Consider the following 27,549-nt stretch of genomic DNA (forward strand, 5'->3'; position numbering starts at 1 on the left):
AGCGCGGGCGAAGTCTTGGATACACGCGTGGGAGGAGGTAATAAGGGGGGGGAAGAGAGGCGACGATCAGAAGCAGAACAGAGAGGGCGGTATATGGTTGTACCTATATAGTCTGTCTGGCAGAGTGGAGAGCATCTTCTATGTTTGAGATTCTTTGTTCAGCTTCATTTAATTGTTATGCTTGCTGGTTTACCCGGGTGTCATATCAATAGATTCCTTGACATCTACATATTTTTTGGCAAGCTGTGGTCCAAGAATGCAGCAATATCTGAAGGTTTCAGCATTAGAAGCTTTGATGGTTAAATCTCAGCCAATTCTCTTCTGTAGTTATACAATGGTTTATTGAACCATGCTGCTGCTCTTCAGAGTGTGTGGGAGGATAGTGATGCACGGTGAAGATGGAATGCGGGGCCATGCTCCCATTCACTGATGAGCCGCAACAACCAACGTCATGTGTCAGATTGGGTGGTAGTCAGCTTAACGATATTGCCTACCCCGACAGTAATTACAATGACGTTGCAATTCCGAAGACTCATACCCCAACATGAAAGATACATCGACTTACCATTACACAGATGCAGTCATTTTACGAACCAACGTTTTGCCGACTGTTGAAAATTACGTCACTTCAAAGCGCAAATCCTCTTAAAGCGTCAATGCAGGGATCCAGCAGACATTCATCTCATCATCATCACCATTTATTTATATAGCACCACTAATTCCGCGGCGCTGTACAGAGAACTCACTCACATCAGTCCCTACCCCATTGGGGCTTACAGTCTAAACTCCCTAACACACACACACACGGGTCAATTTGTTAGCAGCCTAATAACCTACCAGTGTTTTTGGAGTGTGGGAGGAAACCCACGCAAACACTGGGAGAACATACCACACAGATAAGGCCATGGTCGGGAATTGAGCTCATGACCCCAGTGCTGAGTCAGAAGTGCTAACCACTGAGTCACCGTGCTGTCCATCTCATGTAAGTATTATTTTCAGGGTTAGAGTTAGGAATCAGGGTTAGGGTTAACCTTAGCGTTAGAAGCAGGGTCCATGTATTGCCGCTTTAAAACTGAACATCTGCCAGTCGCGTTTTGAAATTACGTCATTTTCAACAGTAACAAACACATCGGGCCGTCAAATGACTGCATCTATGTAATGGTAAGTCAATGCATCTTTCATTTCAGGGTACGAGGCTTCAGATTTGCAACATCGTTGTAATTACTGTCGGTGTAGTAAGTATCCTTATATCGTACTACACCCATCGGCGGATCACATCGCCAGTAATATATCCCTACTATGCACTCCTGCTTTACAAGGTAAGATATTAAACATGAGAAGATAATATTTGTGTGTGGGTGAAAGAGGATATTTAACGCTCCCTGTCTGTCAGACTTATTAAACCTTTTCAGACATTAAGTCCCCAATATTTACTATGAACAACGCTTATTCTGGCCTTAGCACCAGCTCACCAAGAGGTATATGTAGACGTACTTGTAGCTTTGCCAAGTAATGTATTTTCTGCCTTAATGTCCCAGTACAAGTTTTTGAATAAAGCACAGGATAGTGATCATGACTGCACAAATGCGTATACACACGGACACTGCTTATTTCAGATATTGTAGGTTCTTGGATGGGAATTAAGTTATTCAGAATTTACTAAGACACGGCACATATATGAAAATGGTCTTTGAAGTAAAGTAAAACATCTTTGGATAGCAAGAGGATAGTAGGGGAGGAAGATTTATTAAAAAAAAAAAAAAAAAAAAAAAAAAAAGAAGTGCCCAATTAAAAGTTTAAATAAAAGGAATTTTAGACACATTAAAATTGTTGCTTCATTAGTTTTACAAGATAACGTCAAAATCACACAATAGACCCCAGTGATCACTAGGGAATCTACCACAGTCCAGCTTTTCAGTACCAATTAAATCTAGAGACTGAGGAACCACTTGGCTCCCATCTACAGCTGCACGGTACAATATACGGTCAAAGCGCAACCTGCTGGCAAATGGGAGTCGCAGATTGTTGTTTACTTTTGTGTCCCATGTATACCGGCAATGTTCAGGTTTTCCCAAAAACTCCCATATGTCCAAAATGTTACTTGGCAGGCCTCCAATCTTTTGAACCTGTAGACATAACACATTACAGTTTCAGTCTTGATAATTCATTTCATATTATACGAAAGGGTTTAAGTGGGAGATTTTTAAGCTAGAGAGGGTTTGAAATAGAAAGCCGATAACTGAACAGAGACATTAAATTAAACCATTACAGAGAAAATAGATTTTTAGCAAAAAAAAAAAATAAAAAAAAAAAAATCACATTATTGTTTTGAAACATATCTAACAGGGCTTTACTTCATTTTTTTTTCTGCAACTGCCGAGTACGCTTATAGCTTGGGGTAATTCGACACAGAAAAAAAAGGAAAACCTTTAAATGTATACGTGTTTCTGCTGAGGAAAATGAAAATATAATGTAATCATTATAGTGGACAAGTCTCAGAAACAAGAGTAGCATTTTGGCCGAATTAATCAGAGAAATAAAAAGCCCATAGAAACTCCAACAATGAATAGCAAGAGATGTCTAGAACCAGATTCTCTCATGTCCATGCATCCAAGTATAACTTTGAACTATTACTTAGTTGTAGTGTACAACACGGTATAGTCTAGGATAGTGTGATACATGCCTGAACACAAAATTCTGCATACATGTGCATGACCTTTCAGCGGGCAAATCAAACACACTATTGGACAATTTGAAACAGGAAATGTTTACAGACCTCCGTGTCCCTCAGGTTTGTATCGCCACCAAATATTACAGTGGTTGATGGAGGAATTTCTTGCATCTTATTCAGTACAATTTGCAGCTGTTGCACACGTTCTTTAGAATGATCTTTGGTGCTCTCTAAATGAGAAGTCATGAGGCAGATATTGTTCCCACAGATATTTACCTATTCGGAAGAAACACAAGATACATGGTAAGCTATGAAAGGGAAGCAGTAGACAAATGATACATTAAGGTTACCAAACATTATGGAAATTAAAAAGTTAAGTCAGTAGTGGCCTCCTGCCTTGTGTTCCTGTAAGGAGAGTTGTAGGACACAAGTTTACCCCCTCCCACCTCTCTTTAAAAAAAAAAACAAAAAAACATTTTCTTCAACTTACATTCGCTACCAGCAAATTCCTCATCATGGACGTATTTGGAAACGGAACAATTTCTTGGCTCACTAGTTTTACTCTAGATTTTTTAAGCATTATGGCAATAAAATAACCATCTTCATTTCCTGGAAAGAACAAATAACCAATATTATGCAAAGAAAGGTGATCCGGTTTCTAAAGAGTACATTTACAGATCATAGAATCAAGTAGTTTTAGATCAAACATCAGTGTTGCCTAAATGTCCACTGTACAAATGAAACAGTACTACTTGTCTTTGAAAAAATATGATACTGTAGCTCTAGTGTAAATTATGTAAATAGAGGACTTCTTAGCTTGCAGCCTTGTGCTTTTTAAGTCTTCAAATGCACAAAAAATACAAATCCAGATTGAAATGGTGTTGCTAAACAGTCTTTGTAAAATATCTAATCCCCATTTTAAATAACCTTTGAGGAGTGTAATATACTGTGAAGATAGGAGTGTTGCACAGGTCTGTTTCTAACATTCACTGATGCTATTTTAGGTATAAGATTAATTTATCTCAAAAGTACGCAATATACATGTGTTACTAGGTTTCCGTCATAAGACATTTCATAAGAGACTGCTCCATATGCACAGGGACTCCTCATTTGTGCCATAAGTGCCGTTCTTGTGCAAAATGGAATCTACCGTGACTATGCAAACATACATCAATACATATGTCCCTCAATGCTTGAATATTGCTATGGGTCCAATAACTGCTTTTAAGTCAGGTTACCCTAGAGCGGAGCAGAAAGGGACAGATCTCACATTTTATCAATAGTATCAAACCACACATTCTGTTAATCTCAAAAGGAGTCACTGCACTGGGTATGAGCATACAGTAAGTGAAACAGTCTTTCCTAGGACCCAGCTATTAGTATTCATGTTACATCTGGGCTGACAAAAATAAGGGAACACCAAGCCACGCTCCTCAGATGGATTCATAAGTTTATTATATCCACTTCTAGCTCTGCCAAAAAGTAGCATTTAATACGTAATAAATATTTGCTTTGAAAAGTCACTGGTGAGTATTGAAAAATATATAGAATTTTTAGGACAACACATTTTCACAAGGATTAAACTTTTCCCATTAATGGTGGCTTAAACCAGAGGTGCTCAAACCCATTCATCAGAGCACCCAACTAGTCATGTTTGTGTGTGTGTAGAAACAGGTGGGATAATTAATGACTCAGCCAAATAGATTAACTCAGCTGTGCCTGGTTAAAGAAATCCTGAAAACATGAACTGTTGATAATACTTGAGGATTGAGCTTAAATAGTCCCATTACAGGGACTTCATTTCACAGAAGAATTTATTAACCAGATATTTAAAAGGTCTAGACATACAAGACTGTGCTAAAGATCCGGCTGAGCCCTACCATCTTTGTCCAAGGGATACCACTTGGCAGTTATTAAATCAGTAAATTCAGTAGTGCTATAGTTGGGGGCTCAACGGTAGACTCTGTACTCTCTGCTACCTTCTCTGCTGCAGGTCCGATTCAAAATGGCTGTGATGTCTTCCCGACTAGTTCTGTGAGCATATTGAGTGAAAAAACTGTGCCTTTCAGGGGGAGCATGTGGTCGACAGGTGTCAGAATGAACACACCTATGAATTAGGCACTTAGCAGTGTTAGATCAGGAAGATCTTATATGTCTCAGTGAAGCTGGACGGGTGGTACTGCTCACATGCCCCTTCCTGGAAAGGGACATACTGCACTAAGGTGTGGAGCATTTTTTCCTCGACTTAAAAAAGTGTGAGTATAACAGTTTTTCAGAAATTCATGATAAGTACATGAAATATGAACATGACATGAAACTACAACATCTTTTAACAATGGCAGAAAAAAAAAAAAAGGAAGGCATATAAAAAGTGAAAAGTAAATCACAACTGTTTTGTATTAGTGATCCTGCAAGAAATTGAGAGTGACAACAGTCATGAATTTTCTGACCTCTGTACCACATTTATATGGAAGTCACCCACATTATGTTATCTTCCTTTCCCCCAGAGGAGCAAACCTTTTGGTGTGCACATTAGCTCGGATGTAGGAGCAAAGCATGTGTTATATAGTCAATGTATTGTAAATTACAATATTAAAATTGGGAATCTGAAATGTGATAATTGCTGCGGTTTAATTCTGAACTAAACCCACTAAAAATATGTTCGTGTGCAGTAGAGGAGAATGGTACTATGTAGTCTTTCCTTGAATGTCACAACAGCTATTTACACAGAAAGTCGCCCACTACAGGTTGGTACTACTCACTTTTTATATGTAAAGAACGCTTATTTGTTTAGCATTTATTTTTGTTTTGTTGTAATTTAAAGTCTTTAACCAATACTCTTCACAATGGACCCAAAATTTCAGTGTTTTAATCCCCGAGCCACTTAGTTATCACTTTTCCCTTCTGGCAAAGTTCTCCATTACACTGGAAAAGGCATTGTTAGTCACCGAACTGTTATTGGATGGTTGGGAGAAGTTGCTCTTGGAGGATGTTTTGGTACCATTCTTTATTGATGGCTGTGTTCTTAGGCAAAATTGTGAGCAAGCCCACTCCCTTGGCTGAGAAGCAACCCCACACATGAATGGTCTCAGGATGCTTTAGTGTTGCCATGACACAGGACTGATGGTAGCGCTCACCTTTCCTTCTCTGGACAAGCGTTTTTCCAGATGCCCCAAACAATCTGAAAGGGGATTCATTAGAGAAAATGACTTTACCCCAGTCCTCAGCAGTCCAATCCCTGTACCTTTTGCAGAAAATCAGTCTGTCCCTGATGATTTTTTCCTGGAGATAAGTGGCTTATTTGCTGGCCTTCTTGACACCAGGCCATCCTCCAAATGTCTTCACCCCACTGTGCGTGCAGATGCACTCACACCTGCTGCTGCCAATCCTGATCAAGCTCTGCATTGGTGGTGCCACGATCCCACAGCCAAATCAACTTTAGGATATGATCCTGGCGCTTGCTGGACGTTCTTGGGCGCCCTGGAGCCTTCTTCACAACTATTGAACCTCTCTCCTCGAAGTTCTTAATGATTTAATAAATGGTTGATTAAGGTGCAATCTTACTAGCAGCAATATCCTTGCCTGTTATGCCCTTTTGTGCAAAGCAATGATGACTGCACGTGTTTCCTTGCAGCTAATCATGGTTAACAGAGGAAGAAGAACGATTTCAAGCACCACCCTCCTTTTAAAACTACCAGTCTGTTATTCTAACTCAATCAACATGACAGAGTGATCTCCAGCCTTGTCCTTGTCAACACTCTCAACAGGGTTAATGAGAGAATCACTGACTTAATGTCAATTGGTCCTTTAGTGGCAGGGCTGAAATGCAGTGGAAATGATGTTTTTGGGGATAAAGTTCATTATCATGGCAAAGAGGGACTTTAATTGCAATTCATCTGATCGCTCTCCATGACACTCTGGAGTATATGCAAATTTCCATCATAAAAACTGAGGCAGCAAACTTTGTGAAAAATAATATTTGTCATTCTCAAAACTTTTGGCCATGACTGTACATTGCAAAACGGGATTTATACTTACGATAAATTTTTTTCTCCGAGTCCATCTGGGGGACACTGCTTAACCATGAGGTTGAGTAGGGAGGGGAGGAGTCTGGCACCTAAAGAGTTAACTTTTTTCCTGCTGACAGCATATCCCCCCCACCAATTCCCCACATACCTTAGTTTGATTACCAAAGCCCTAGGACGAGAGGCCAATCAACCAAGATACACCACTCAACAGAGGGGGGAGTGGAGAGAAAAGAAAAACAACGAACAAGAAGGGGGGACCGCAGTGTCCCCCAGATGGACTCAGAGAAAAAGATTTATCGTAAGTATAAATCCTGTTTTCTCTTCCATCCATCTGGGGTACACTGCTTAACCATGGGGACTTACTAAAGCAATCCCTCTGAAGGATGGGACCGATCTGATCTCCTTGCACGTAGAACACTACGGCCAAAGGAGGTGTCCCCAGACGCAAACACATTAAATTGGTAGAATTTCGTAAAGGTATGGACCGAGGACCATGTGGCTGCCCTGCACAGCTGGTCCGCCGTGGCTCCATTCCATGCCGCCCCAACCGAACGGGTAGAATGGGCAACAATACGCTTCGGCACAGGGAGATTAATACGGACATAAGCTTCCCTGATGGTTAGGTTAAGCCATCTAGCAATAGTTTGCTTAGATGTTGGCCATCCCCGTTTGGAAAAGTCAAATAATACAAATAAAGAATCTGTCTTACGTATCTTTGCAGATCTCTTAACATATATACGTAATGCCCTCACTACGTCCAAACATTTATTTGTCTTTGTTCCAGGAGTCTGAGGCTCCTCTCTAAACACTGGAACAACGATTTCCTGATTAATATGGAAACCCGAGACCACCTTAGGGAGAAAGGACGGAATAGTCCTTAAAACTGCTCTGTCCTCATGAAAAACCAGATAAGGTTCTTTGCAGGATAAAGCTCCCAGCTCCGAGACCCTTCTGGCCGAGGCGATAGCAAGTAGGAAGACTGTTTTCCAGGTTAAGAACCGCCACTCTGCTGAGAGTAGAGGTTCAAAGGGAGGCTCCTGCAACATGCTAAGGACCAAATTAAGATCCCAAGGTTCCGCAGGATGTACGTAGGGCGGCTGGATGTGAAGGACTCCTTGTAGAAAAGTCTCAACATCCGGAAGCTCCGCCAGCAGTCTGTGGAAATACACTGACAAAGCTGATACCTGAACCTTTAAGGTTCCTAATTTAAGCCCCGCCTCTAAACCACACTGTAAGAAGGCGAGAAATCTAGCCAGACCAAAGGTTTTAAAATTGTAAGACTTCTTCTTACACCACATATATATATATATATATGCCAGATGCGGTGGTATATCCTGGCCGAAAGTGGCTTCCTGGCATTCAGGAGAGTGCCTATTACACCCCCCCGAGAACCCTCTCGCTCTCCACAGACTGGATTCAAAAGCTCTGCCATTAAATTCAGCCGGTTGAGACTCTGATGCAAGAACGGTCTCAGGGTCAGCAGATCTCTTCGTAGCCCTACTGGAGTTACCAAAAAGACTGGTCGATCCTCCGGACTGACCCTCCACGGGACCCTGTGGGGCAGATTTTACCTGAAGCCCCAAGGCCTTGTTAGGACGTCCACTACTAGTGGATCCCCTGTTCTTGCGCAGAACTCTGGAACTTTCCTGTCTTTTGTTCGGTTGTTGTCCAGCAACCACCAGCTGAGGATTTACTTTCTCCTCTGCTACCTCGAACAAAGGAAGGCTCCTTCCTGCTTCCTCTGAATACGTATGGGGTGGAACCATGCACAGGGTAGGGTCACGAAAGATGTCACCATCTTTCTTAGCAGCTTCAAGGACCTGGGCCCTGACAGCTTCCTGTCTGACAGGACCCTGCCTATCCACTCCCTCTAGGATCTTAACTTGTCCTGTGGAGAAAACAGTCTGCTGCGTACTAAGTCCCTTAATAGTCCCAAGAAACTCATTCTTAGACAAGGGCTCCTCTCTGACTCTATTATACTCCAGAAGTTCAGTTCTAGACTGAACGCCCCGTCTGGCTTTAGCACCACGAATGGGTTTGTTTTTTTTACTAAAACCCCTTCCTTCTCTGGTACTTCCAAGCCTGTGCAGCTTTGTTTAACCGAAGCAAATCGACAGCCCTGAGCTCTTTCTGACTTGACAGAGGCCAGCGAAGTAACAAAAACTTGAGATGAGCTGGCCCCATGAATCCTATCATGATATCCTGGACCTACTCGTCCGCCGAGGACTTTGTCTACTGCTGGACGAACTCAAGCAGCCGTCCTCCCACCCCACCCTCTGTAACCAGAGGCGGGTGGTAGTCATGCTGCTGGTCTATCCGGCAGCTTGGCGGAAGAAGCTCTTCGCGCTGCTGGGGCAAAGGATGACCTTCCTCTACGGGACTGTCTCCTGGTTTCCACGGCCCCTATACTGGTAGTCTGGCCTCTGCCAGACCCGCCCCCGTAAAAAGGCTGTCTGAAAGAGCTAAACCTAGGCTTAGCCCGAGGTTTTGGAGTATTTACCGACAAGGACGTCTTCTTACCCCCTGAAGCCTGTAAAATCCAGGAGTCCAATTCTGGACCAAATAGCATCCCATCCGTATACGGGATGGATTCTAACAACCTTTTCGACTCTGAATCCGCATTCCAAGTCCTTAACCATAACGCCCTTCTCGCTACTACAGCTGTAGCAGAAAGACGATGACATGGAAGCCGAATTGTGGGCCGCTTCATATACATAGCCTGCTGCCTCCCTTAGCTGCATGGCCAGGGGTAGATCTGAATCCTGTAGAGCAGACTCTAACTGCACTGCCCAGGCTTCCATAGCCCTAGCTACCCAAGTAGAGGACAACGCTGGTCTGAGGCTTGTACCGGCAGCCAAGAAGACCGACTTCAGCAGGGATTCTAATTTTCGATCGGTCGCGTCCTGTAAGGCCGCTGACCCAGGTACGGGTAGTGTAGTCTGGCGAACCAATTCGCCACAGGCGCATCCACCTTCGCCACCTGTTCCCAACGGGTCATATCCTCCTCTTGAAGAGGATACAACGCGCCAAACTTCTTTGGCATAGAGAAACTTTTATCTGGATATTTCCAAGAGGCCTCTACAATATCCCTCAACTCAGCTGAGGGAGGGAACCTGACCACCTGCTTAGAAGCTTTTTTAAAGAGAGAGCGGTCTAAGGACTTCGTCTCTTCTACTTCAACAAACTCCAAGGTCTGACGAACTGCTTTTACCAGATCGTCCATACCCTGGTGCCTAGAGTTTCCTTCTGACTCTATAATGGACACATCTGAATCGTCCAACAATTCCCCTTCCTCCTCTGAGGAACTGAGAGTCCGACACTGACCACAGCGCCTTAGCTGGTCTACGTCTCTTGATATTACCTCTATGTCTGGGATTCTCCAGTAGTTGGTTAAGTCGGTCCAGGCCCTTAGCCACTGCTGACCAACCCACCTCTCCTATATAGGATACCCCTAGGAGGGCCGGGGAGGGATTTAATCCGACCCCTGGGGAAAATGACTCCTCTGTCATTCCTACTGTTATACCCTGAGAAGCCATAGATGTAGACGGGATCTCTACTGGTTTAGATAACAGATTTACAAGGGTATTAACCCCTTGTGACAAGGTAGCCGCCCATTCAGGAGGATCTACCGTTAGACTGGAGCTGTCTTTAGGCTGTAACTTCACAGGAGCCACAGTGCAGCCAGCACAGAGCCCCCCCTGATCCAGCCGTTCACTTGTTAATTTAACATTACACTTTGAACAGACACTATGTTTGGTACGTGTTGTTTTACTTTTATCTGCCATCACAAGAAAAGAATCACGTTTCAGATACACAAACACCTCTCCAATAATTATAAGGAAATACAGATTAGGTTATTTAACATATCATAGTATTTCTGATTAAATAAGACAGGCTTGGAGAGCTTTATAGTTTTCTTTAAACAACAGTTTTCTCAACACATCATGTCTTATAATACACATGCATACACAGAAGAAAACAAAGTGATACTTAGCGGGGAAGATATGTGTCAACAGTGCACTTCTCTCCAAATGACTGCTGCATCTGTCCTCTTTTGAACCTTGGCGCCAAAAGGGATCTTCCACGCGCTCACTCAGCAGGGGGGGGGGGGAAGCGGTGTTCCTCAAACACATTCCCCTGCCACTGGTTCTCCTTCTGTGTTTCTCTCATTAACAGCGTTTTGCCCTTTCTGTATCTTAGGGGAAAACCTGTTAGAATGTGTTCCCCGTACAGCGCTATCACTAGCGCGCCATCCTTCAAGTATCCACTGCCATCCCATAGAAGGAGGGAACTTGGTATGCTCCAGCTGGCTTCTGGGGAACATCAGCAGTAATGGCGCTTTCTGCCTAATGGCAGCGCCCGTCCTGCTATCAGCGGGGAGAGTCTCTTGCCGACTGCTTCCCGCTGTGAGAAGTGTTTCACCTCCTCTGTCTGCGGGGCCGCCCCCAGCTGACAGGCGCTTCTCCCACGAGTCAACTCAGTTGTACACAGAGCCACTCGCTGCTATCAACAGAAAAAAACTTGGAAAAGTAAAGAAAAAACCTATTACCAGTGAACAGTGTTCACTGTTTCTTGGAGCTCTTCTGATGCGCAGCCCTTCTCCTAGGGCACCCAATTCAAACTGAGGTATGTGGGGAATTGGTGGGGGGGGGGGGGGGGATATGCTGTCAGCAGGAAAAAAGTTAACTCTTTAGGTGCCAGACTCCTCCCCTCCCTACTCAACCCCATGGTTAAGCAGTGTCCCCCAGATGGATGGAAGAGAAAAAAAGATATAGGTAAATAACAATGCAAAGAATGACAGCCAAGCAGAAAAACATATGGTCATGGAGGAAACAAACAAGAACAGTTGTTGAACTATTCAGGCTGTAAAACATTTTCAATAATAGGAGGGGGGTTACATGTGGGGCCAGGGAGCCCTAATCTAGTGAAATTTGTCATCCTTAGCATGCAAATGGTAGGTGATCTGTTCCATCCAGACAATAAACCACATATAAGACCGTAGGGCTTACATAGTAAGGGGCTCGGCCTGTTTCCATGTCTTGGCCACCAAGCACAATGCTGCTGCAAGGATGTGGGAAGCTAATTCTGCAGAGTGCCTATCATCATCACATGTGTTCTTTTTAGATGGCGGAACTGAGAGCCCTATGTTGTTGTCAGAGTTTGTGCCTATCATCGTCTACTTCCATCAGGCCATGTTCTGTGGATTTCCATTTGCAAGAGTGTGTGGGATAGTTACTAGCCAATCAACCTCTTCAACTGCTCTGTGAAAGTCTGCGTAATAAACATTCTAGATACAAACGTTCTTTACAACTAACTAGGCTTGATAAGGCACACAACCTCCTAACATTGCTTGGCATGCAATATATAATCCAATAAAGAACATTACATACCTGTAATGATTGTGTAGCTGACAGCTCTCTTTTTCAGATATTCATAATATGGGGGAATAACCTCTTGCAAAAATATTATATCCGGACTGTACCTGTGATATCACATGTAAAACAACCATCACTTGAAATGTGATACGTATTCATTTACAACAGCACATTTAGGACTTGTGCATACAAGAGTTTGGTGAGCAGATTACTCATAGTGAAAGGAATGGAATTTGACCATTGATCCACCACAAAAATTAATTTTACTAATAATGTTCTCTGGATGTCACAGATGCCAATGCACAGAAGGCACATTTTTTAAAATATTTTGTGAATGGATCTTAAGTTGGAAGTTGTTTTAATTGCAAATTATGGAGTTTTTACTGTAAATATGCCAAGCAGAGTTTTTTGGCCTTATATTTTTAGTCCATATTCTTCAGGAGTTGAATTTGTACCAGAATTTTAAAATATTTGCTATATGATTTCTTTGCTTCTCATCAATCTCTAGGACCTCCTGTGTACATGAGGGGTCATCTACTCTGATATAGTAGAAATAATTCTACTCTTCCTTAAACATAAAAACCGCTTTGATAGATTCTACAATATTTGGCTTGATGCCCTGAAATTGCATCTCCCACATTATACCATTTCTGTTGCCAGTGTAACACCAGTCCCCTGTGTCCTACATAATGGACATTGTTTGTAGCTCTCTGTTAAAAACAAAAAGCCTTCCTTGCACATTTAGGGCCGCGAGTCATTACGGCACATATCTGCAAGGAGTATTAAAACTCCATACAAATCGGCTCTGCTCACACCCGTAGTGAACAAGGAACGGATCTCAAGATCATTCACCTCTCTGCTCTACTACACAGGATGCTGCAAGATACGTACATACTTGTCAGCTCCTGCAGCAAAATTAAGCGCGACCCCCCCTCCTCCCAATGATAGTGACCCTATTTTACTCCAAGCAGCACAATGCATGCCAGCCGGGGCTGCTGGACTCTATAGCAGGGGAATTCCATCGTGGGGTCCCCTTGCCATAATAACAAACCAGACTGGTAAGCATGGGGCTGGATTCCCTAGTGGGTTGGGGTTTGCAAAAAAACTAAAAAAACTAACCCCCACTGGGTGGAGTAAAATCGGGGAAACCTCACTTTTTCTTACCACGATTTTGCTCCAACCAGCACTTGGTTAGCAGCACAAGGGTTAATATCATGTGGACAGGGGGGGGGGAAACCACACTTTTTTTGCATCTATCTTTTAAAACCGTCTAGTGCTGCTGGTCCGGCAGGTGTAATGCCGCCAGACCCGGCACAAGCACTTAAACTAGACTCCTTGCTGGTGCAGGAGATACTGGTGAAATCAGCGCAGGGAAGCAGACTTGAACGTTCCCTGCACGGGGACACCCTTACTGTAAATTACCTACATTCATCTGCCCTTTCCCCACCCCGTTTGCTCCAATAAAATGTAGGTTGTAGTAAGCCTATATTTTAATTGTTTAACAAAAAACAAAACAGCTAGTGCTGCGAATGCGCAGAACGATTTTGTGGAAGATATGCTCTTAAATACTAAGGGTCCCAACTCATTAAAGCATGCAAGATTGTGCTACTAAAGTGTTATTGTATTATGTACCTTAAAAGCATTTAACAGATTGCTTAACCCTTTAAGTAACATGCATACAAAAAAATAAATAGAAAATAGACCTTGCTAAATGCAGATGTGTGGTAAACAATTGAATTAGGTCATCTCTCTGTTTTTGTTCCATCATTTGTTTATTAACTTCCTTATATAGATCTTGATAAAATTATTATTCTATACAAATAAAGAGATATTAAAACATGACCATGTGTTATGCCCAGAGCTGCCAACTCTAATATACATACCAGTTATAATAATAGCATGCACAGACTGCTGCACTGTGGAAGGCAATGGAGGCTGCACAAAGGAACAAGAACATTGTTTGGCTAATGGATACATTTCCATTTGTAATTGGCTGTGATACAATAGGATTGTATTTTTGTTGAAACTCATTATTAGATATGCTGGAAAACATTTTCCACAGGGGTTTATGAAGAACCACTCCTATACTGAGCCTCTCCATAGACTGTTTAAGCATCACTGCCACCTGCAGGAAATAACGTACTGTGGGACATTAATACGATGAGCATTCTATAAGTATGGAAGCTCTAATTTCAAAAACCGGTTATCAAGAAAGTTACAAATCATTAATTAGGCAGGGCAATGCCAGGGACAGTGCAAGAAAAATACAAATTATTGTAATTTAGCATATTTTAAGCATTAAACTCCAGATTATGGAGAAAACTTGTCCTGACAGCACAAATATCCAATTATTATGGACATTTGGCTCTATATCTGTATTATTTTTTATTTGTTTAACAGAAGAAAAATATAGTTTTATTTATTTATCCTCTAAGTCAAAGATTTCAAGTCTAATTGCTTTGATTAGTTTTTCTTTTATATCAAGTATTGAAAACATGCTGATAAAATTTCAAACATTTGAAATATTTTGATAAAATACCTCAGTATTTAACAATGACAGAACACTTACAATGCCAAGTAAGAACAAACACCACGAGCCCTTTCTGAAACATTGGATTCATCAAGTCCATCAATATTCCACGTCAGGAAGGTAAAATGGCTCTCATCTTTTTCGTTCAATGTAATTAAACTGCTGGCAACAGCTGTTTGCCTAGTACCAGACTCATCATTAGTCAGGTCAATGCTAGATTAGGAAACAAGAACAGTATTACTATTTTTCTTTATTGCATCACTATACCTTACCACTTTACAACAGGTATACAAAGAAAAATATGACTGAAGAGATGACAGACTGACATATGATCTAGTCCAGTGGTTACCAAACTTTTTCAGCTAGCATCACCCTTAGGGGCATATTCAATTGTTGGCGTTATTGCCTAAAGTAACGCGACGCGCGCACTATTACCGTCATTACAGTAATAGTGAGCGTAAATACCGTTATTACGGTACTTTTCTCGCTGGATTTCAGCTCGCGGCTCAGTATTACCATAATAACGGTAGTACTTTTTTACGCTGCGAAAACCGCCAACAATTGAAAATGCCCCTTAGAGTCTCCATAATTTTTTCAAGGCACCCCTCCAAAATAATTACCGAGCACCACCGTTTTATAAGTAGTTGGGTCAAAATAACGTAATAAGTATTTAGGTCAGGACAGAAATACTTTAGTTGTATGCAAAAATAATACACATAAATCCGAGGGAAAAGAACATTTTTTTTTCAATTATATTTCTGTCAAAGAATTATTTACAGCTAATACTAAGAGGAGTAACATCAAATAAATTAAAACATGTACAAAAATCATCACTCTGCGCCCCCCCTTAGTTCTTTTGCCGCTCCATTGCTGTTTCCTATTACCATTTCCCCTCCCCTTTCTTTACTTACCATACTTGTCCTTCTTTCTTCTATTTCTTCTGTCTTTTTACCAATCCGGTGGCGCATGGGACCCAGCATCCTCCTCTCTCCCGCCGCTTCTCACTGTATATGTCGGACGTGATGACTTCGCGCCCGATATTCAGTGAAAAGCGAGGAGGATGCTGGGTCCCAGGTGCCGCCAGATTCGCAAGTTTTTTTTTTCTTTTGTTGTGGTTGTGTAATGCAATCTAATGTATGAAAATGTATTCAATCCTTTTTTTTGTGTTATACATGACTGTGTTAAACACTCCCCTTAACTCCCCTAAAAACTCGCAAACACAATGATTAACATGCTGGGGCAGCATTCCCTCTTTTTCAATTGAATTGCACGAGTTTTCACGCTTCGTTAACTAAAAAACGGTCGCTATAGCAGTTAAAAATCCGCATGTGATTTTTTTTTTATGTTGCGGGAAAAAACCCCGCTGTTAACTGAACCCCCCCCCCCATGCATTTATTAGACAAGAATGGATGGCCATCAGACAGTATGTGGCCCAGAAGTTGATTGACAACATGCCAGGGCGAATTGCAGAGGTCTTCAAAAAGAAGGGTCAACACTGCAAATATTGACTCTTTGCCTATGACACTTATGAAATGCTTGTAAATTTACTTCAGTATACCATAACATCTGACAAAACGGTCTAAAAGCACTGAAGCAGCAAACTTTGTGAAAACCAATATTTGTGTCTCAATACTTTTGGCCATGACTGTACTAAAGGATTTTAAATTAAAACATTTTAATAAACATTAAATATATAACATATACCTAAAAGAAAACACTATTACCAACAATAAAAACAATGAGAACCAGGACATTTGTTTGTATTGCTCCAAAAATTCACCCTTCAGTGCACATAGGGGGAAGTGTTAAGTTCAATAGTTGCGGGTGCTGCTCTAGAAAAGCTATGCAATAAAGTATGTAAGCGGGTGATGAAGGATTACGACAGGGAGAGGTCATGGGAACGACACAAGATTCAAGTTGGAAGACAAATCAGGACAGGGAAGCCAGAGCACTGTTAATTTATTTATTTGTCGAGACAAATATCTGATAATGGATTCTATACTGCACAGGATAAAGGCTATGTAAAGGCATAGTGGAACAGTAGCGAGATGCAAATTAGAGAACCATTGGCATTCTAAGAAGTCATCTAAAAATACCTGCATTGCTATTTCATGGACAGCATTGCTACACTGTTCTTCTATTTCAGGCATTTAATTTAACAACACTTGGGCTATGAATACCCTCTAATGCAGCCTCTGCACAACAGTGTATCATCATCATCATTTATTTATATAGCAGCAGCAAATTCCGTAGCGCTTTAAGTGTATTGAAAATATGCTACTTTCACGATATATAACCACAGGGGCGGGCCTAGACTTTGATTAGGGGGGCGATTTTGCATAATCACTCCGATTGGCTTGCTCGCATTTAGCCCTGCCTTCTGCTCGCGATTGGCCCCGTCCCTTCCTGTTTTGATCGGCAGCTGGAACCTATTTTAAAGGTAGGCTTTCTGCTGCTGGGGCAGGAGTGAATGCCCCGATCGTGCCCCCCCTCGATCCACCACTGTATAACCATCGTTTTATTGCCGCTCATCCTATGAAGCCATTTTTGCCCAATAACCATCAGCTTTTTTTGTGGCACAGGGTACTTAATAAATGTTAAAAACTGTCAATGAGACAGGCAAGACTACATCACAAAGATTTATTGCATTAACCTTACCAGGAATCTGAAGCCGTTGCAGGCATTGTTTGTTCCTTAGCTGGGTTTGTCACATTAATTGAAGGTTGTTCCTGTGATAAGCCCTCCAACCCAGATTCAAAGTAAGAGTTGATAGCCCTCTGTAACCAGGAAAAAAAGGCAGCAGTGTAAACAATTAACATTAACATAGAAAACAAAACAAAAAAGTGTACAGCACATAATTTAGTTTGTTTTTGCTTTTTATTTTCAGGACACAGAAACAGCACAACTATATTAATCATTACGTTTAGTCACAAATTACTTCAAACACCATGGGCATCACATTACCCCGATTACATGTCCATGGTGTTAAAACAATACAACATTAAGGGGTAGAATCAATTCCCTGCGTTGTTGCCCCTTAGTGTTGTATTGTTTCAACAATGATTAAATCTACGTTAAGATTACCGTAGTCATAGTAATAATGCGCGCCCCAGGGAACTGAATCTGCCCTAAAGGGTAAATTTATCAATAAGAGAAATACCCTAGATCTGGCAAAAATTGGGTTTTCACCCGATTTATGGATTTTTGCCCCGTTTATCTAAGCATCCTAGCCGGTGAAGACTATCATGCAAAGCATGGTGAATATGTTTTATGAACATTAGAGGTACGAGTACCGCAGCGGTCCTCAACTTGCCAATGCTTAGCCAGGGAACAAAACAAGAATAGATTTTTTAGGGAATCTGGAAGCCCAAATCCATGCGTCCAGTGCAGAAACACAAGCTGGATCCTGCATGCAGTTTGACAACAGCCTGACCTAGGGACTGTGAAGACTCTCTTACTGTTGATGACCAGTGTCACCGCTCAGCTGTAACATTTATTAAATTGCATGATATGAAGATTTTAGAAAATCGATCTTCTTAAACAGACCCCTAAATGCCAACCAATGGTGTTGATATTAAGAGGTTTAATCAGCTCCACAGGTGGATGCTGCCTGCTACATGGACAGACTTTGAGAATGCAGTGAATAGTAGAGAACCTATGGCTCTCTATCTGTAGTGAAACATAAATGTATACTGTCAAGCCCAACAAGTGCCTCAAACCACTTCTGGAAATTAAAGTGACTCCTCTTCCTGAGTCACTGCAGTGAGGTGTGACAACTGGTCTGATGAGTGCAGGGACATGTAGTTTCACAACTGCTGACCGCTTAAACTTGGATTACAGCACTGTTGGAACCAGGGGAGGGCTGGCAAATTTTAGCCTGAGGGGCTAGACTAGACTCTGCAGCCTACTAGGAACATTTTAAAGGTAAATAAAAATGCAGATGGCCCAGTGACGCAGCCAAAGGTAGCCCACTATGGGACCAGCCCCTGCTATATCTCCAGAAGGTGCATGCAGACATTATAAGATGTGAATACTGCTACAGCCTGCTCATAGCACTTGGCTCCCATCTCTCGCACAATGCCCAATCCGCCCACTGTGAAATAGACAGTGCATACTTCCAGCACCCAGTCGTTCTCCGCCAGGTAACCCTGTGCCACGGCACAATCACAGCCGGCGATACTAGCAAACTCCGCACATGTCTGTCTCCTCTCGCCTATCAGTGCCCCATCCCCATCTCCTGCCTGCTGCACTTTGACCCCCTCCTTCTCCTCCATTCTATGACCTGCTAACCGCACAGACAGGTACAGTCTAGCCACGCCCTCCCCTGCACACTACAGCAGCAGCACCGCCCGGCCGGAGAGAGGCGTCCAATACCCGGCCACTGCCGCACTCCGCTCTCTACTGACTGGCTGGAAAGGCGCGGAAACTGTCTATAGGAATCGCGGGATTTGTTTACAAAGCCCTATCCAATCAGCACTTAGACGCTGAGCCATAGCCAGTAGCATATATCATGCGTTGCAGAATGGATAGCGGAAGTAGAAGTCCGTACAGGAGACGTATGTTTACCTCTCACATGGACCACGAGCGGCGTTCTGAACAAATCCTGACACTTTGGCAGACTGGGGTAAATCTGGTGTGACGTTACCAACGCCCCCATATAACGTATAGAAGCATAGGGCGGGGCCTGGGATGGACTCACGTTCCTTCACTTGAAGCTGAAGGTGACCTATTTGATATGGGCAGTAAGCGCTATTAAGTATTATAACTTTGTGAGGAACGTTTATATCGTCTTTGTTTTTATTATTTATTTCTAGGTTAATATTCCATATAGCCATGAGCTCCCTGTCTTCTAACGCTTTGCGAATGGTGATTAAAGCGCTTGGAGAGAGTCCTGGATTTGATCGAGTTTTGAACAAGGTGTGTTGGACATAGCACTGGAAAGGGAGCAGCAGCTTCTACATATCCTTGTACTACTATCCTTATCAGCCAGTTTAAAACTATGTTTTTTTTTATAAAATCCAACCATAGGTTTCTTATCTCTGCTATGTGTGCAGAAGAAGTAGTGCTCCAAAGCGCATCGATTCTTAATTAACAGCCAGTGTTCAACTTAATTTTCAAAAATGTTTACTGTTTCAGTGGTTGCACACTATTCTCCCATTTAGATTGATTTGTCGCCTGTATCACATTAAAACAATTTATTCCATAGAGCAGTATCATTTAAATTTGTAAACAATTAGTTACCTAATCCCCATCTCATCTGCCAGTGACATTATATGCAAATAACTTGGTTAGACCTAGAACTCTGCACCATCAAGGCCCTTGTATCCAGTAGACCTCTGCACCATAGTGAACCCCACTGTGCTTATTGTTACCATTTCCTCATATTGCCTCTTAATACCCCCTCCCTTTAGATTGTAAGCTCTCACGGGTAGGTTCCACTATCTTATGTCTTGTGCCTCCATCCTCCTCACTTAACATGTTTTGGCTTATCCTGAATTGTTTTTGTATGCCATGCAAGTTCAACTGTTGTTTGCATCCATGCACTGTCTGTTTCTGAACCCATTCTGCTTATCTGAATGTATTTATGTAATATTGTATGTTCTAACCCCCTATGTACAGAGCAGCAGATGCCTTATAAATAAAAGATCATTAATAATCCACATGCATACTAATAATTAACTCCCCCTTTTTTTTTTTTAATAATTAACTCCCCTTTGATGTAATAGGTCACCAGGGAGATATGTTTAGCTTAAATGCACATAATGTGTAAATATGTAAAACATTTGGAAAGAATATAATTTTTTTTTTCATTGATTGTAGCCCATGGTTAGCCTGAGAGAATTAGAGAAGCCACAGAAATCTAACCAGAAAAATGTAATCGAGTAGAATTGATTATAGGGTTCTTAAATATGTATACTTTTATTCAAGGTCATCTGACATGCGTATAGTGTCCAGAATAGAGCTTAATTTATTTTACCACAAAAGACCCCAACGAGTCAGTGGACACCCTGCTGAACCTTCCCTGTTGCACTAAGACCGCTTACACTAACAGTGTAAGCTGTATCTAATAGTACCTGATACATAAGTCATGACTGGGTCTTTGAAGGTGACAACACATTGCAAATGGCTGGATCTGTAGCCACATGGGGAATTTCATTTGCCCAGATACTGGTCGGACCCTTGGATCGCAAGGATCACCATGTTCACACTCATGCAATATAGCTATTTGTCCTGGTCCTATAGGATCATGATTTGTTTCTGGAGATGCAATTGCTTTCAACACACAAAACTGGACCAATATCACTACAGCTGTATTTGAAAAGGCCATATGAGGATTACTGAAGCACAGAGGGGATAAGCGTCTTCTTTACACCTCTGGCTCCCTTCAATTAGACAGGGTACGCGCTAGTGTTTCCATCCGATTATCGGGCGAGTTACACGATAAACAACCGTCTGGCCCAATATTGCATTAGCGTGTACGCTCCAACGATGAACGATTATCATTCCAAAGCACATTGTATCATTTGATTATTTTTTTTTGTAAACAACTAAAAATCTCGTTCAACAATGCAACAATTTCGTTCCGATTCTACAGTGTGTATGCACTCGCGACCATTAGTCTCCGTAGATTTCTATGGAGTGTGCAGAGTCAAGATCTTTTCAGCCGATGATTATGACAGATGAAGAGCACAGATCTAAAGGTATATTTTGTAAAACATGTCTAGTATGTCCACATGAATCGGCATGCTGATCAGGACTTTTTTATTTTTATTTTCTCTCTTCCAGACGTTGGTAAAATCCTTCACTATATTGCATCAAGAGAACTTTTCTGTAGTGTGTTCCCAGCCTTAGGTATATCCTTGATAACTTTACAAACATAAATAGGGAGAACTTTAGGCATGGACAGGCCTGTAATGAGGCAATAACTTTAGGAATTGGCATTTATGCTTAAAGGGTAGCAATTCAAATTGTATCTGATTTTGCTGTCACTCTAAAAGTGTTTCTTTTATATGGATTTGGTGGAGAGTAAAGTGACAAAGCCAATTGTAAAGCACTACGGAATATAATGGTGGTCAGTGTCTTTTTGGATCTTTTGCCTTGATATAGGGCAGAATTCACAGGATCCAAAGGAATTAGTCTTTGTTGGAGTTTGTTATTCCAGAGCCAAATGAGTGCCTAAGGTAGAAATCCTGATAGGAGAGCAGAGTATAGTAAGATTACCTCCAAATTATATTCGACAGACTCTTTCGAGGTCTTTAGGCAGATTGTTGGAGTTTGCTAAAGTGATTCCTACTGAGACTTATTTCTTTGAATGAGCATATTCTTTGGCATCTTCTGAATTGTGCCCTATATCAAGGCTAAAGATCCAAGGAGACACTGAAAATCATTATATTCCTGGTCTGTTCGCTGAATGTTTTATGATAACATCATTGACTGACTAATTAAATAAATTACAGCTATACATGCATAAATATTACTAAAGAGCCTAATATCTAGTTTTCATGAGCATTTTTTATTGTGGTTTTATGAGCTATAAATAAATGTTATGTTTTTATATGATGGCTTCTGCAATAGTATTTTTTATTTAATTCATATAATATAATTGAGGTGCACTCAGCGCTGCCATTTTCCTCTTTTTAGCTTTGTACTTATGTAATTGGGCAATCAATATACCTCCTATTTTGTCAGCAGCTTTCTGTATGCTATAGATTTGTACATTATCAAGGCCATACTACTTGGCACCAGAGCTTTAGTAGTGATACTGTTACGAGCCACGGCGGTGCCCAGCCGCCGCGACTCACTCACCCGCGTCCCGGCCGTCGCCATGACGACCGGGACGTCATTTCCGGCCATAACCCGGCCGTTGCCGGGGCAACCAGTAGACGCTTCAGAGCTGCGTCCCGGCAATAGGAGGAGGCCGGGCGCAGCGTTCTACAGCCTGTGGGCTAATTAATATGGGCAGATTATAGGAGGCAATTACAGGCATTAGCCTGCAACTGTGCAGGCCAGGGGCAAGCCCTGATTGGCTCTGTTAGTGACTGCTTTATTAACCTGCAGGAGTGTGTTCAACCTGTGATTGGTTCAGCTGGGTATTTAAGGCAATGAGGTCTGCTGCCTCATTGCCGGCTATAGCTCTGTGTTCCAGTCTGCTAACCTGCTAGTTCCTGTTCTGTATCCTGATATCTCTATTTGACTCCCCGTGTATGACCCTTGGCTTTGATTTGGACCTTGCTCGTGTTTCCTGTGACCCTGATCTCTGGCCTGTTTACCCGTTCTGCTATTTGCCTGTGACCCCTGACCTCAGCTTGTTCATCGATACTGTTGTCTGCTGCCGGCCCTTGACCTCTGCGTGGACCTGGGTTCTCCCCAGCTGGTACGCACTTCACGACCCTCTGTCAGTCTGCGGCCCAGTCTGTCCCCACCATCAGGGGCTCCAGTGAACACCTGACTGGCAGAGTAGATTCCGGGTTGTGTTGTGCCGGCTGGAGGGGTTCCTAACAGATACATAATATAGGGTAGGATTGAAGAACACTAATAAGGTATAAAGTTCAGTGGAGAACCTGGACAGTGCTACTTAACAAATGTCCATAATCTAATCGCAAAAAAATAGGTAAATTATTTGTTACAACCATGCATACTGCTCTATTTCTTTGAAAGCTACAGCCAGAAGATCATAACCTGTAGTGGTCAGATCAGGGTTATTACTTACTTTTTGCAGTGGCTCAGAGGATTGACAATTCTGTGTTTTGTTTTTTTGTTTTTTTTTAAGTGGTAGACCAGATTTTGAAGGTGATAACAGAGCAACTTTTACATTTGCTTACCTTGTGTTAAATCACTGTGGACTGGTCATGTTCCAATATAATTTTACCCATCGTACTCTTCTGGCCAGTTTGTGCACATTTTCCCATTCCATAGCCCCTACTTTAGCTCTTTGTGTGCCATCTGCCTTTTTACTGTCAGTTTTCTCTCTTTCCAAAGTAACAGTTTCAAAAGGGGAGTTGGTAGGATATTGTCCTTGTGAAAAAAAGTCTTAACACATCCTAGAACTGAAAACAGATTGAACACGAGTCTTGCGTTCCTTCCATACCCTTGGAGGCACACACAGCAACAGAATACCTCCCAACATCTCGATTTAAAGATGGGGATGAACAGCTATGCCTTCAGTCCACTTCCTCCATCCCTACTCCCGCCATAAAAATATAGTAGTGATAACGTTCATGTGGATTTTAGATTATCATATGCACAAATGTATTCTCTTTTTACGCTGTTTTATTTAGACAACTGTAAATGGATATGTACCAGTTTTACAATTTGCTGACATACTGTCAAAGTGGAGCACATGCTGAGATAGAGGTTTATAAACTCTGTTGGTCCAAAGGTGTTAGGACCACTGTGTCAAAGAAAAATGATTAAAAGGGAATGTTATGTATTTTTCAGCTACAGCTTGTGTCTGCAAGTCCTGGAAAGATTGTTTGTGAACTGAAAGTTGATGAGGCTCACACAAACCACGGTGGTACGTTACACGGAGGCTTCACTGCTACCCTGGTTGATATGGTGTCCACAGCTGCTCTGATGCACACAGAAAGAGGTGCTCCTGGAGTTAGCGTGGACATGAATATTACGTAAGTATATTTTCTTGTCATACGTTTACTTGCATGGTAACAAGAATAGTCACAGTAGGTTACTTTTTTAGAAAAGGACTCTCCAATTAACATTGGTAGAGTTTAGTGCTGTGTTTACCATTGGAACAGATACAGGAAGAGTAATGGGAATTATAAATTTCCATTTGATCACATTGGAGTAAATGTATCATAGTCCGGTTTTTGCATCCCGCGCGAGATCGGCGAGATGACAGCTTAACTTTAAAACGGCACCGCTTTAAATTTAAGCTGTCGTCTCGCTGATTTCCGGCGACTTGTACAACCCGCACTATGATACATTTACCCCATTATCTTTGGGGTGAGTTTCTCATCTAAACGGACCATACCCAAGACTTGGACAGTTGGCTGTTCAAGGTCGGGTTGTAGTGTGGAATATGTAAGTGAAGCAGTAGAAGTGGTAACATGACATACCAGCCCATATTGACCGCAGTGTGATTATTTGACGTTCTGGAAGTATTGTAATCTCAGCCCTAGTTATTAGTAATAGTGTCCTCCTATTCAAAGAGGCATTAGAAAAATAGAAGTTTCTTACAGTTCTGTAGCAGGTTTATGCAGGTCAGTGGTTTTCTCTGCTCCCTCTTAGATCAGTACTCTGAAGTGTTTGTTTTTGTCCTTAGGAATCCAAATCTCCTAGTTTTCTCTTGGATTAGGCACTTTTGATGTGCCACTTGCTCTTTTATACTCTCGATTGAACATATGACAAATGAAAGCCAGACATAGTGAAGTACTGTGGTGGTTAATTCTCCCCACCTAGGGTAATAACTGTACTTACAAAAAAGAAATTGCACATAAGTTGTTGCAGTCCCGTCCTCATCAGCATGGAGTATTATGGAGAGAAACAGATGCATATACATAGTGGAGTGCTCTATAAAACGTTTAATGTGTTTTGGAATAAATTGCAGAATGCCAATTGTAGAGCTGCCAGTGGTACCTGGTCATGTTCTGTGCTCAGCAGGAGTTGAATGCAGCATGGACAGTCCTTGTAATATAGTGATCAGTAGATCACCAAAAGGAATGCACTGTTAGTATAGTTTTTGCACGTGTACTGGAGTTGGTCTGTCCAGTGTTTGAAGTCGGTACACTGAGTATGAACAGTATGTTTCTTCGAGTAATCTATTAATCACTATTATGATGTGAATGCAGTGCTTGTGAGTATGTACTCTAAAGAAGATGACTTACCCTTCCAGTGTGGGGCAGAAAATCTTGAATTTCAGCGTTCACACATTCTGTGTCAGATACTCTGGATGGCTGCTGCAGCTATCCAATCACCTTTCTGCTTTTCACTAGTCACAGCTTTCTGTGTTCCTATGTTGTTCATAAAACTAACACGATGCTGTCGATCTCTCCATCCACATACATTTTCTGTTAACATAAATGAGGATGTTTTGCTCTGGCCCGATGTTCTCTTCTTCACCTATCCCCTCCTTTTTTTTTTTTTTTTTTTCTTCTGTAACCCTCTCCCCAATTAGTTTACTTTTGACCATTTTATAAACTATAATTAACAAGTAATCTGTCATATTTCTGCTTTTAAAGGTACATGAATGCTGCTAAAATTGGTGAATCAATACTCATTACTGCGCAAGTTTTGAAGCAAGGAAGAACTTTGGCCTTTGCAACTGTAGATTTAGTTAATAAGGAGACAGGGAAACTTATTGCTCAAGGAAGACACACAAAACATATTGGAAATTAGATGGTTCAGAGTTGTAATTTTCTGTTCAACTGGAGGACATTTTCCACATTAAAGACAAACTGAAAATGTACTTTGAAACAATAAATATAATGCATTATTTTCGTGCGGACTTCTTTGCCTGAAATGTGTTGTTCAAAATTTATTGCTTATTTCAAATATGAAAACAAGTATTCTACCAGTTTTCATGATTATTTACCCACATGGAACACATTTATACATGTTATTAATTTACCTTGTTTTGGAGAACGAAAATAACTTACTACTGGACAGAACAGGGTATGACCAGGTCCCAAAGTTTTTGGGGAGTGGCCGATCCACAGTCCCATGACTGCGACTCTATTCTTCTGCATATTTTTACCACTGCCACAGCTGTTAGGGCATGTCTGAAAGTGCTAGAAAGTTCAACTGGTAAAGGATACCATCAAAAGTATATGTATATAGGAATAATTCAGCGCTGCCGACTGTAATCACATGGATATATCCCAAATTGGAACAATTTAAACCAATACACATATAGAGATAGAAAATAGAACATACTATCTTCTTATAAACATACACAAGTGAATAAAGTAATAAAAATACTTATATTTTAAGAGTAGATCCGTGGATTACACTGTTCTGATCTTTTCCTCCGTTATATATGATGATCGTGTGACATAAAAAGATATAAATATAAAAAAAACAAAAAAAAAACACAACACAGTAGAATATTGTAACAACAGGTGATCTGTAGTGGGATAAATAATCAACTTCCATTCAAGGTTTTCTTCTTATGTGAATCCACTCACCAGTTGCAAAATATATAAGTGCCTTGAATGTTTATACTTATTCAATAACATAGATTCCAGATCCAGTAGCCCTAATTTTCCAACGAGTTTTAACCTCTTAGTGTAGGTCTTTTTCAAGGATTGGGCTATCCTTGGTCTTTTTCAAAGATAGGGCTTAAATTGTTCCAATTTGGGATATATCCATGTGATTACAGTCGGCAGCGCTGAATTATTCCTATATACATATACTTTTGATCAATTCTATCTGGAATATTGTGTGATTCCAATAGGCGGTTTAGCAGCAGCTGATTTATGGCGCAATCTACCCCTTTTACACACCATTTTACTGGTAAAGGTTACCATGTTGGCTAGCTATACTGTGATGTCACTAGCAAACCCTCTGCCATAATCCATCAATCTGAAAGGAAAAAAAAGGAGTGTCGCTCACGTTGTGCTTCTGCATTGCCACATACAGCACATCGCTGTATTCCAGGGTGATACAAGCTGGAGAAACACATATTCCTAATATATTTAATATGTAATCACAGCACTTTCCATGCCATTATATGCTGTATTTATCTAACAATAGTAGTTTCTGACCTACCCATGTGACGTGAATACCTATCCACAGCGGTTTTGCTTCAATCAATATTAACTGGTGACCTAATTAACTCCTCCCACCACAAATGTAAACTAAGAATTAAGAACAAGTACATTAGTCTACATGTCCATAAATGGTGACATTACTTCAGAAAGTACATAAATGAATGCTTATTAATGAATTTAATAAACAGTCAAACTTCTATAGATTACCTGCGCTCCCTCC

General features: G+C 41.4%; 2 protein-coding genes across 6 annotated transcripts; one reads left to right on the forward strand and one right to left on the reverse strand.

The window, feature by feature from the left end:
- Positions 1–1,781: 1,781 nt before the first annotated feature.
- Positions 1,782–19,293, reverse strand: TDP2 (tyrosyl-DNA phosphodiesterase 2). 2 transcript variants are annotated; one of them, XM_075213155.1, is made up of 7 exons: positions 19,154–19,293; positions 17,263–17,381; positions 14,644–14,817; positions 12,090–12,181; positions 3,162–3,280; positions 2,777–2,947; positions 1,782–2,126 (listed from the first exon to the last, which is right to left on the reverse strand). In XM_075213155.1, the coding sequence occupies exons 1-7, from the start codon at positions 19,259–19,261 to the stop codon at positions 1,845–1,847; spliced, it is 1,065 nt and encodes a 354-aa protein (XP_075069256.1). In that variant the 5' UTR covers positions 19,262–19,293; the 3' UTR covers positions 1,782–1,844. The 2 variants fall into 2 exon arrangements, with proteins under 2 accessions (XP_075069256.1, XP_075069255.1); XM_075213154.1 differs by lacking the exon at positions 19,154–19,293 and adding an exon at positions 18,720–19,080.
- Positions 18,434–26,053, forward strand: ACOT13 (acyl-CoA thioesterase 13). 4 transcript variants are annotated; one of them, XM_075213158.1, is made up of 4 exons: positions 18,434–18,528; positions 19,419–19,521; positions 24,043–24,227; positions 25,800–26,053. In XM_075213158.1, exons 2-4 carry the CDS (start codon positions 19,438–19,440, stop codon positions 25,954–25,956), a joined length of 426 nt encoding a protein of 141 aa, XP_075069259.1. In that variant the 5' UTR covers positions 18,434–18,528; positions 19,419–19,437; the 3' UTR covers positions 25,957–26,053. The 4 variants fall into 4 exon arrangements, with proteins under 4 accessions (XP_075069259.1, XP_075069257.1, XP_075069258.1 ...); XM_075213156.1 differs by lacking the exon at positions 18,434–18,528 and adding an exon at positions 19,071–19,325; XM_075213157.1 differs by lacking the exon at positions 18,434–18,528 and having other exon boundaries at positions 19,332–19,521.
- The last annotated feature ends 1,496 nt before the right edge of the window (positions 26,054–27,549 follow it).

Source organism: Mixophyes fleayi, chromosome 5 (assembly GCF_038048845.1).
Source record: "Mixophyes fleayi isolate aMixFle1 chromosome 5, aMixFle1.hap1, whole genome shotgun sequence".
NCBI lineage: Eukaryota > Metazoa > Chordata > Amphibia > Anura > Limnodynastidae > Mixophyes > Mixophyes fleayi.

Coding starts and splice junctions, on each gene's coding strand:
- TDP2 (XM_075213154.1), bottom strand. CDS start 18,878: ATGGAGGAGAAGGAGGGGGTCAAAGTGCAGCAGGCAGGAGATGGGGAT. Junction 14,818..17,262: donor GCAACGGCTTCAGATTCCTG/GTAAGGTTAATG, acceptor TTCCTAATCTAG/CATTGACCTGACTAATGATG. Junction 2,948..3,161: donor GGAATTTGCTGGTAGCGAAT/GTAAGTTGAAGA, acceptor TCTTCCGAATAG/GTAAATATCTGTGGGAACAA.
- ACOT13 (XM_075213158.1), top strand. CDS start 19,438: ATGAGCTCCCTGTCTTCTAACGCTTTGCGAATGGTGATTAAAGCGCTT. Junction 19,522..24,042: donor TTGATCGAGTTTTGAACAAG/GTGTGTTGGACA, acceptor TGTATTTTTCAG/CTACAGCTTGTGTCTGCAAG. Junction 24,228..25,799: donor AGCGTGGACATGAATATTAC/GTAAGTATATTT, acceptor CTGCTTTTAAAG/GTACATGAATGCTGCTAAAA.